The sequence below is a fragment of the Scyliorhinus canicula genome, chromosome 17 (genome assembly GCF_902713615.1).
Source record: "Scyliorhinus canicula chromosome 17, sScyCan1.1, whole genome shotgun sequence".
Taxonomy (NCBI): Eukaryota; Metazoa; Chordata; class Chondrichthyes; order Carcharhiniformes; family Scyliorhinidae; genus Scyliorhinus; species Scyliorhinus canicula.
In genome coordinates this window covers 43980098-43991375 of record NC_052162.1, presented here as the reverse complement: position 1 = coordinate 43991375, position 11278 = coordinate 43980098, and the positions used below count along the sequence as shown (strand labels likewise).

Genomic DNA, 11278 nt, shown 5'->3' with positions numbered 1-11278 from the left:
GGCTTGGCCTCAACTGGATTTACTGTGTCCAGTTCTGGGCACCATACTTTAGGAAGCTTGGGAAGGCATTAGAGAGGGTGCAGAAAGGGTTCACAAGAAAATTCCAGTGGAATTTCAGTTATGTCAAAAGATTGGAGAAGTGGAATTCTTCTCCTTGGAGAGAGAATGTTGAGGAGATTTGATTGAGGTGTTCAAAATCCAGAGGGGTCTGGACAGAGTAGATCAGGAGAATTTATTCCCATTGGTGGAAGCACAGACTTAATTGCAATTGGCAAACGAAACAATGGCAACATGAGGAAAATCTTTCCTGCCGATGGGGTGTTTAGGATTTGGGATGCCCTGTCAGAGAGTGTGATGGAGGCAGTGTCAATCGAGTCTTTCAGAAGGGAACATACAGTACAGAAGGAGGCCATTCGGCCCATCGAGTTTGCACCGACCCACTTAAGCTCTCACTTCAACCCTATCCCTGTAACCCAATAACCCCTCCTTTTTGGTCATGGACGGCAATTTATCATGGCCAATCCACCTAACCTGCACGTCTTTGGACTGTGGCAGGAAACCGGTGCGCCCGGAGGAAACCCACGCACACACAGGGAGAGCGTGCAGACTCCGCACAGACAGTGACGTAGCGGGGGAATCGAATCTGGGACCCTGACGCTGTGAAGCCACAGTGCCATCCACTTGTGCTACCGTGCTGGATCATAATCTGAAGGGGGGGGGGGGGGGGGTGGTGGAGAGGAGAACCTGCATTGTTGTGGGGAAAAGACAAAGGAGCGGCACTATACAAATTGTTCCTTCAGATGGTCAGTACTGAAAGGACGGGCCGCATGGCCTCCTTCTCTGCTCTGACCATTCTATGATTCGACGAAATACCCCGGGGAATTGGAGCACTTGGGCCCGTGGATCGGTTAGAACTATCTGCCCTAACTTTAACTCAGGTCCAAGTTTCATTTTAATCACTCAGGTCCAAGTTTCATTTTAATCTCTTGTCCTGTCTACGCGCTTCCCCCCTGAAGCTGTCAGCTCGGCTCTGTGACGGACAGCAGCGTGTGTGGTGTTTGACTATCTTTAGGCAACACGCAATCCGCCCCCCCCCCCCCCCCCGCCCGCCCGCCGCCCCGGAGAACTCCTTCCAGACGGCGCACGATCTTCCTGGAGTCTCGAAATCTTCAGAGGGCAGCGGCGTCTCGCTCGTTATTCCCCGGGAAGCACTCGCCAAGTGGGAAGCGACAGGATGTCGGAGCTGTGTTACAACCGAGGCTGCGGGCAGTGCTACCAGCCCGACAGCAACAGCCAGGGTGAGCGAGTGACAAACTTCAGCCATCTAAACAGACTCTTGTCTAGAATCCGGCCGGCTTTTCCCGCAGTTAGTGGTGTTCCCAAGATCGAGATCATTTACTTTGTTGTCGTCCAGTTTTGTGGACAACATTCGTTATTAGGCCGGGCAAGGCAGCTGGTTTAGTGCTTGGACTATTTCGGGTTGCAGCTTTCTCTGCTGCTCGCTATGCTGGTGCAGGCACCGCCTTCTTTTCCTCTATGTATAGCGCCTTCCCTCCAAGGAGGCTGGTGCAAGCACCGCCTTCTTTTCCTCTATGTATAGCGCCTTCCCTCCAAGGAGCATCACATTCCATGTTTGTCAACCTCCTCCTATTCGTTACTGACATCTTTATCCCCACTCACCCTCCGAAGGTGGCACTGTTTGATTGGGTCACCGCTCTACGCCAATGGCTCGGCAGTAAAGGCTTTAATTATCCTGTGTGGTGCTGCTCCGTGAAAATAGCAGGCTAGTTAACCCATGCTTAGGGTGCACTTAGCTCTTTGCTGAAGCGACTTCCACTGCCCGGCCCTTTCCCACAGCTGCTTCAAATGTTTAACTATTTTCCCCTTGAAGAATGTCCCGTTGAACTACTCCCCCAAGCAACGCATTGCAGACCGCCACAGCTTCCGGCGTATGACATTTCTGCTAGCTCCTCTCAATTCATTTAATGACGATTGAAAGTCACAGCCTCTCCTCACCGATTTCATATCACAGATTCCCCAGCTAGAGTTAATTCCCCCGTTCACTCTTTCAAAAGCCTTCATTATTCTAAAAGCCTTTATGCAATCTCCTCTTGCCTTCCCAAATTTATTGCTTCAAGTGCCATCTCCTATCTCGAACCTGACATTCTGATAATTTGCACTATATTATTTATAATTTTTAATTTAACTACTAAATTCTAGGTGTATTGTTACTTTGTTATTGTATTACAAGTGCATGTTTATAATATTACTGTTTTTTAATGTTTTTATCTACATGATTGGGTTTCCTCTGGGTGCTCCGGTTTCCTCCCACTGTCATAAAATGTGCAGGTTAGGTGGATTGGGCATGCTAAATTGCCCATTAGTATCCAAAGATGTGCAGGTTAGGTGGGATTACGAGGAGAGGGCGTGAGAGTGGACCTAGGTAGGGTGCTTTCAGCGGGTTGGTGCAGACTTGATGGTCTGAATGGCCTCCTTCTGCACTGTAGGATTCAATGATTTATGCCCATTTAAACCCAGGTCCTTCTGTTCCTACACACCATTTAGATTTGTATCTTATACTTTATATTTTCTCTCCATGTCTGTCCTACCAAATTTAATTACTTTATGCTTCTATGCACTAAATTTCATCTGCCACTTGTCCACCCATTCCACCAACCTATCTATGTCATTTTGAAACTGTGCTATTGAACTTTCTCTTGGTGCACAACCTTTAGTGCCTTTTCATTGACTGTACTCTGTGTCTTTGCTTTTCCTCTGAAAATGCATAGCCTTAAACTGCATCTTCCACCTGCCTGCCCATTCTGCTCGAAGATTCCAAGAGTCTCAGTTTACCAAACCCCTAACCCTATCCCTGCTCTAACTGCCCCCTCACTCCCCATTTTGCTAGTGTCAAAATATTGGTATCATACTTCTATATGCTTACACTTAGTTTATATGTGAAGTTTCCTCAGCCTTCCGGAACATGGTTTATTCCAACCGATCTCCAGCCTGGTTAAAGTCAACATTTTCCCAGCCTTCAATCCACACTGTTGGACTGAGATTGTAAATGGTTATTTGATTGGCTGGAAACCAGGGTGCATGATGTATTCAACATTGTTTTCCCAGCATTTATTTGTTTAAATCTATTTGATGGGCCAGTGCCCATTATGGAAGGCATAACCGAGTTTGGAAGAACAAATGTGAAGATAAGGTAAATTGGAAATGATTATTATGCAAAGTTTGTGACAGAACCTGTAGATTTAAGGAGGAAGAGTAAAACTGAGAAGTAAGGAGTAAAAATGCATTGCAGCAACTCACCAAGGCTCATTCAACAGCACATTCTAAACCCGCAACCTCCACCATCTGGAAGGATAAGGGTAGCAGACACATGGGAATATGACTATTTGCAAGTTCCCCTCCAAGGCACTCAACATTCTAACTTGGAAACATATAGCCATTCCTTCACTGTCACTGGGTCAAAATCCTTAAACTTCCCTTCCACATAGTACAGTGGATGTACCTAAACTCCAGGACAGCAGTGGTTCACAAAAGGAGCTCACCACCACCTTCTCAAGGGCAACTAGGGATTGGAAATAAATGCCTGCCCAGCCAGTGCAAGGATTCTCCTGTTAATCCCTGTCCAACCCTTATCTTTTCCTTTTAATTTCTGTTATTCTGCTATTTCAATTTTTGTACCTGTTCAATTAATGGGACCTATGCCTTTAACATGGACTTCACCTTTAATTTAAAAAAAAAACAGGGCACTCCAGAAGGATATGCTGTTTGGTATGACATCAATAATGACACCTCTTGATGGACTAGGCTGGTGGCCAATGTACTGTTTCAGAATGCTGGAGCTTAGCTGATAATTTATGCTGATTGGGGCTGACTATTCTGGAATGTTCGTTCCTCTGTGAGACTGTGCGTATGATCTCTTATTTTCTAATAAGAGACGGGGTCCGGTGGTAGTTTGAGATTCAGTTTATTGCAAAACTTGGTCAGTACACTTTTTCAAAATACAAACCAAAAAGACACAAGCCCAGCAGAGCAAAAGAAAGAGAACGATGGCAAGAGAATGAAGAAGCGAGAGAGCTCCACGTGCACTAGGAGCTTTTTTACCTGCACATTCTGGTATAGCCCTCCTCTCTGCCCTTAATTGGCTTACGAGTTTTGAATTGTGACTTCTGAATGGTGTTCCATACCAGCACTCACACTGGTATCTAACTTACTGACTCTGCACATTTGCAGTCTGGAACCTGAAAGTCTGGTGTAACATTTCACTTTTATCATCACCAAACTACAAATCTATAATCTGACCTTGACGAGGAACAATGCAAGCTTGTATTTCATCTCCAACCCAACTAATTCTTTATTTGACTTTCCCACAGTTACAATATTTTCAAAACTTGGTTTTAATATTTCCCCACACTGTTGTTTCCAGGTTTATGTTTTGGTTTGAACTCCGAGCTGAAGGAGGTTCTTTTAAGCTTTTCTCTCCCTGAAAGGGTAAAACTTCTCTCAAAATCGCAGTTGGAGACTTTGTTTTCTCCTCAGTAAAGCTGGAGGACGTTCTAGCGAGTCTGGAAACCAAGAGTAAAACCCAGGCTGAGAACTGGATCTGAGAGGAGACAAAGAAAAAAGGAAATCCAGACAAGGCACTAGCTGAAAGAAGGGTCAATTGTTTAAAAACTTTTTAAAAAAAAAATCTTGTATAGGGAACTCTGTTCTTATCTCAGAATGGCTCTTCGTCATTCTGGTGGAGGTGGAAAAAAGTAAGAATTACACAGGCCTGAGGCTGTTCTTTTGAGTGAAGACCCAGGGTAATAAAAGTTAAAGTGACTCCCCCAGAGGAAACCCTGCAGCCTGGGGTTTCTGACTGAATGCTTCTGCCAGAAGACGCTCGTTAGCTATCCCAACAGTGGTTCTAATCACTCGGTATCCTGGGAGGATAGCCTGCTTCTGCAACAACCACAACAGCAAGGACATTCATCTTCCATTCTATATTAATCCACTTATTATTGTACCCTCCCCCTCCCTGCGTGTGTGTCTGCCTTGTGTGTGTTTTGTTAGAGGGTGACACGATAAAAGGGGGGAGTAGTAGATTAGCTGGCCGATATTCCATTAAAATTATTGCATGTTTTATTTCTGTTTTTGTTATAAATAAACAGTTTCTTTCACTTACAAATCTGGTGCAAGTCATTGGAGCGGTCAAGGGCAAATATCTCAGAACCCTTACAGAAACATAGAAAAAATAGGAGCAGGAGGAGATCATTAGGCCCCTTAAGCCCGTTCCACCATTCATTATGATCATGGCTGATCGTCCAACTCAATATCCTAATCCTGCTGTTCCACAGTCTATAGAATCCTGGAAGATGCCCACCAATGCATCCACTATTTCTAGAACCACCTCATTCAGTACGCTGGGATGTAGATTATCAGGCCCTGGGGATTTATTAGTCTTCAGTCCCATTATTGGTTAATTCAGTTGTGTTGGAACTACAGGGTCTGTGCGGCTAGAATTTATCGCGCACAATCCCAGGGTGTTGTAACATAAATTGGGGGCTCGCCGGCGAATTTGGCCTACAGTGTGAATGAAAAGAGACATATAGTAGTGAGTGAACTGGATGGCTCTGGAAGCTGTTAAGCATTTTCTTCAGGTCGAAGACTTAACTCTGGTTTATTTAGATGGGCTTTGCAAAGACTCGCTAGTCAAAATGGTAGGGAAATGAAAATTAGCTGTACCAGTTACAGCTAAGAAGGTGAAGGTACTTGAAGTGATTGCCAAACATTTAAATTTGATGGAGGTGCGAGGAGCACAGGGGAGCCGTTGAGATAGTATAGCATCAGAGATGTCTTCTGGTGGGGCAATTGAGCTGGAGAGTTTGGTTTCAGCTAGAGCATGAAAGGTAATTAAAATGAATAGAAATAGAGATGCAGCAAAAACAGAGAAATGGAAACGCAGCAAAAACAAAAAGATAGGGGAATGAAGAGAGAGAAACAAGAAAATGAAAGAGAGAGAGAGAGAGAAGAAACTTTATACAAATTATTAGTTAATTCACTTGTGTTGGGACTCCGGGTCTGTGAGACTCGAATGGACCGCACACTATCCCAGCGATGTCCACATTCTAGGATCAAGTAAAACAAAAGTTCCAGATGCAAGATGAGAATGAGGTGGACAAGAAGATAGTTTAGTTCATTTTGATTTAATTCTTGTACTAGTAGGGAAACAATGAGATAAAGAACAAACACATCCCCTGGTGCTCTCTGTCAAGGAACCGTGCATAATTTCAATTGGTGTTTCCTTTCACACTTTTATTTCATCATGTTCACTATAAACTTCTAACTCTTTCTCCAACAGATGCTTGCTGTTATCACCCAGGCGTTCCCATCTTCCATGATGCGCTCAAGGTAGGTTCAAAAGTACAATCTATTTCGGGATATAATTAAATCCTGCTAAACAGACTAAATTGGATTGCAGCAAAATGAGTGTGATCTGAATACAGCCTCTTAATGTGACTTAGCGGCCTGTTTCTTTACTCACCCACAGTATCAAATCCCACACATGGGAACCTGAACAGTGAATGTTGACAGGATATCTTACTATAGGGCATTAGGAAAAAAAGCAAGGCTTGAATTTATACAGCATTTTCATGACCAACTGATGCCTCAAAGAGCTTTATAACCATTAAAGTACCTTTGAAGCATGTATCTAATTTTAAAGCTCTGCCACGGTGGGGCTGGGGCTGTAAAAGGCGGTGAGCCATTCCAAAGTCCATTGACTTTAGCAGACCGGAAAACCCTGCCAACAGGAGGGGCTTTAAAAGTCTGCCCCGTAGTTGTTAGACTCCTAACTCTCCTCCCGTGAAGGAAGAGACCAACACATACTCAGTTGTAAGTGAAACATTACAAACATGTAGCTCCTTTCTCTGCAACACCTTCATATTAATTGAATATAAATTCCACCAATTGTCATGGTGGGATTTGAACCCAGCTCGCCAGAGCCTGCACCTTTAGATTACTAGCCAAGTGACATTGCCACTAAAAATCAAATAATCAGTATTTCTTTATACCTTTTGAATATACCAATCAAATAAACTAATGAACTATCCCCGAAAGTGGCACTGTAGCAAGAAGAAATTTTAAAGGAACCTTAGAAAATTTTAAATTAAAATGACATTTTGGAGGTTGTTGATATGCACAAGTAATCATCTAATGAATGCCTTCCACCTGTATATCTTTCACCTTAATTCATACAATTAACAGTATTCACTGATGCAACATAGGAAACCCAACAATCGATTTATAGAAAGCAAAATCCCACAGACAACAATGTGATAATCTACTTCAGTCACTAATTTAGTTAAAGTTATAAGGCAGTGGAATGCACTGTGTATGAATAAAAGGTTTTTCCCACTGACTGCCATAATCTTTTACATTTAACCTATCTATATCCAGGAATAGTAACCCTCGCGAATATGGTCCTTCCCTATCTCTGGGGTGATAGAGCTACAGTAGCTCTATTTTTGCCTTAACTGAGATCAGCATGGACTAGGAATTGATGATTGATATCAAATGTGTCATTGTTAGATAGTTATACATTCGATTCATCATCACGAGGGTTGTGTTTCTGAAATGCCCTATTTTATGTTATGTAGGGTTAGTATTGAGAGGAACAATGGCAGTGGGCAAAACATACTAACCCACTCAGAACCAGAGCTTGGAGTATCAGCCAAATTAGTATAATGGTGGTGAGCTTCCAGCATTGAGAATGCAAGTCATTGGCAATTTACAATTTGGGGAGCTGCAAAGTTAGACTGCAGGACTCACAAGCCTACCATCTCTGAACCAAGTGGCAGAAATGAGTTTGAGCTCTTGCTCTGTGTGGTAACAAAATATGTCCATCTCAGCACTCAACTGTTATATGTTCCAAGAGGTTCAACCTACTCACAACAGGCAGTAACATTGCAGATTGCTACCACTCTGCTAACACCAAGGAAGAGCACTAGTTTAGGGTTAAGCATTTATACAGCCACCTATCACATGAGATGTTAAACCAAGATCCCGTCTGACCTTTGAGATAGATGTTAAAGATTCTTTGCACTTGACAAAGAAGAACAGGGGATTTCCCTTAGTGTTTTGAAGTAACTATCCTACAGCAGTGGTTCCCAACCTTTTCCTTTATGTGGACCACAGATCATCATCAGAAGCCTTTGTGAACCACAATGTACTCAAGCCATTTTAAACATTATAGGTGGGATTCTCCGAGCTGCCATGGCATAATTGTGCTCGTCGCAGGGGCGATCGGGTCTGATGCCTTTCCGCGATTATCCGCTGACCGGGAATCGCCGCCAGTCTCGCACGCGCGGTAGAGGCGGCGCAGTCGGGAGCCATTGAAAGAGACCCCCGCGGCGATTCTCCGCCGGCATATGGCCGAGTTTCTGCCGGCGTGGTTCACTCATCTGCGGCCGCCCTGGTGGGGGGGCGGGGACGGCCAGGCACGCGATCGGGGGCCACTGTTTGGCGGGCGCATGCGATCTGGGGGGGGGCCAATATTGTTGGGGGCCGGCTTGCTGTGTGGGTCCACCAAGTTGTGCTGGCGCTGCCACAGGCGGCCGCCGGGCGCATGCGCGAACCTGCGGTCTGAAGTTCAGGGCCCCGTATCGGCAACCGGAGCAGCATGGACTACTCCGGGGCCCTGCAAGTCCCATTCGAAACGGAGAATCACTCTGGACTTTCTCCAGGAAAGTCCACAGTGATTCGCGCACGTTTTCTCACGGGCATGGGGACAACGCCCATTTTCAGAGAATTCCACCCATTATTTCTTACCTAACCTGTGGCTGACAGGAGTCAAACTTATATATCAACGGGTATTAAAAACACAGCTATTTCTCATAGTTTCTGATGCGCACTCACAAATACATTGTGAATAATATTACACAAAGATGTTTGTGAAGCAAATTACACTGCAACTAATTGCGTAATATCAATTATGGTACATAACGAGGCACACGTAATCGTATTTTTTTTCCCCGCGGACCACAGGTTGGGAACCACTGTCCTATAGCCTAAATCACTACAAACACTTAATTGGTCATTTATTTCAGAATCAGAGAACAGCAAAACTGTTAAGGCACAGAAGAAGGCCATTTGGCCCATCACGTCTGCATTGGCTATCAAATGAGCAACTTACCAAGTTCATTCTCCTGTCTTTTCCCTGTAACGCTCCACATTCTCATTCTGCGTGTGTGCAAATTGCCATGTTTCCCGACATTACTACAATGACTGCACATCAAAAGGTACTAAGTTGACTGCAAAACCTTTTGAAACATCCACGGGTTGTAAACACATGATGTAAATATAAGTTATTTCTTTCTTCTCTCAAGTAGGAAACATGGTAGGACGAAGAAAATAGGGAATGTAACAACCTGGAGAGTATCTCCCACTTACTTTCCTTCATTATCACCTCAGTTATGTTTGGTAGTACTTGCACCTCAATGTGTGGCTTCCATTCAGCTTGACAGGAATTCAGCAACTCAGTACCTGGGGTGATGCTGATATCGTGCTGCTGTTGACATGGGTCCTTCTGGCTGTTGTCCAAACTGGCAACAGTCAGTCTTGCAACCCCGGTGCTTGTCAAATTGTGCAAGTGAAAGAAACACAGAATGACTATAATTGTTTTCTGTTTAATTAAGGGATGGTCCTGCTGCAAAAAAAGGACAATTGACTTTTCAGAATTTCTGGCAATACCGGTAAGTAGTCTCGGATGTTCTTGCTAATACGGAATTTCAGGTAGAATCAGATTGTCATGTTAGTTAAGTTACGATCCCGGTTGATGTTATAGCTGGTCAGGAAGATCCCAGAATGAAGCATAGTTGGACAGGAAGATCCCAGAATGAAGCTCTGGCTCAAATTAAACCATGAAGGAATGGTGTCTTTCCTACTGGCCAGAATGGCGGGACCCTGGGCCAGATTTTGCACTTGTATCATCATTAATCATGCGCGTTCCTCTCTGCCTCATCTGGCAGACATCCACCCGCCCTCGACTGACCGGTTCAAAGGTCCTTGCGCCATATTTTCAAAAACAGTCCAGTACACTTATATCACTGTGTCTAGCCCACCTGACTTCACCAGACCGTACGGACATCAGCAACCCAGAAGGAAAAGGTTTGCAGCTTCAAGAAGACGTCTGTTCCTTGATTCAAGCACCCTCCCACCGAGCCCATCACCTGTGAGGCACCTTTGTACCACTTGAACCTCAATCCACTGCATCTGGAATCTTCACACATCCCCTTCCAGGAAGCAATGCGTTATCCCTTTGAGCTCTCTGTGAACTTTTCATACAAGCTTGTCGGGGTGCAGCTTCCCTTCCCTTCCCTTGGTCTTCCCTCCGCCTTCCATTGTTCATATACTTCATCTGCCTCCTTGTCCCTGTTTCTGGCATTGTGAGCTCTTACCCTTACCCCTCGCTGCTCCTTGCACAGCCCTCCTTCCACATTGCCCCTCTTTTCTTTCTCAGTTAAACTAGGCCAACAAACTTCTTGAAGGAATTTCCAGTCTCGCTGAGAGGAAACTAAGGTTGCTGAAGGCTGGTATGCAGTTCGATCATTTGCTTGATTTCTCAATCGTGCTCTGATCATAGCAGTTTGCCTATTTTTTTTTCAGAATGATGAGTTAGTGCCATTGGTTTTGATGCCAAAGAATTTATGTTTACAGATAGAAAGCAATGGTATATGATAGCTTTCTCATTAATTATTCTCCTGCCAGGATAAGCAACTATTCTCTGTCGAGACTGTAAGAAATCTATTTTGATTGAAAACTTTGATTAATTGTGAACACATTGGCCCAGATTTTTGCTCCTGGGTGGGGCATACAGAGATGGAAGAATTCCTGGCTCTGCAATCTCGACCTTTAAAAATGGCTGTCCACAGGTTAGATTTCTCATTCCATTGAAGTGGAGCTCGCCATCTCTGTAATGAGTGCAAAGACGGCAAGGAGCGGAAGCAGGCTAGGCACAAGGCAGTTGAAATAAGTTTTAAAAGAAACGAATAAAACAAAAATCACCCCTTCAGCACTCATCCCGCCCCCCAACTCATGTTCACTTTTAACAATCCCAAAGAGTGCCTTGCATCTCCGAAAGGTGTCCTGAGATAATATGAATAGGCATACCCTGGCTATGCAAACAAATCTACCAAGTTGAGATCTCCTCTGACCTGTTCAAACCTGCACTCCTGGCCTACCTATGTCCCATGACAGTGGAGGCATCTGGTGATGTGAATGG

At 44.4% G+C, this 11278-nt stretch overlaps 1 protein-coding gene across 1 annotated transcript in view; it reads left to right on the top strand.

Annotated features, from left to right (window-relative positions):
• The first annotated feature begins 1110 nt into the window (after positions 1-1110).
• The window catches only part of LOC119952013 (cysteine and histidine-rich domain-containing protein 1-like), a 32921-nt gene continuing 22753 nt past the window's right edge, over positions 1111-11278 (top strand). The window contains exons 1-3 of the mRNA XM_038775476.1: positions 1111-1298; positions 6359-6408; positions 9693-9749. Of these exons, the coding sequence (XP_038631404.1) occupies positions 1235-1298; positions 6359-6408; positions 9693-9749 (171 nt within the window). The 5' untranslated portion in view covers positions 1111-1234. The remainder of the gene's footprint in view (positions 1299-6358; positions 6409-9692; positions 9750-11278) is intronic.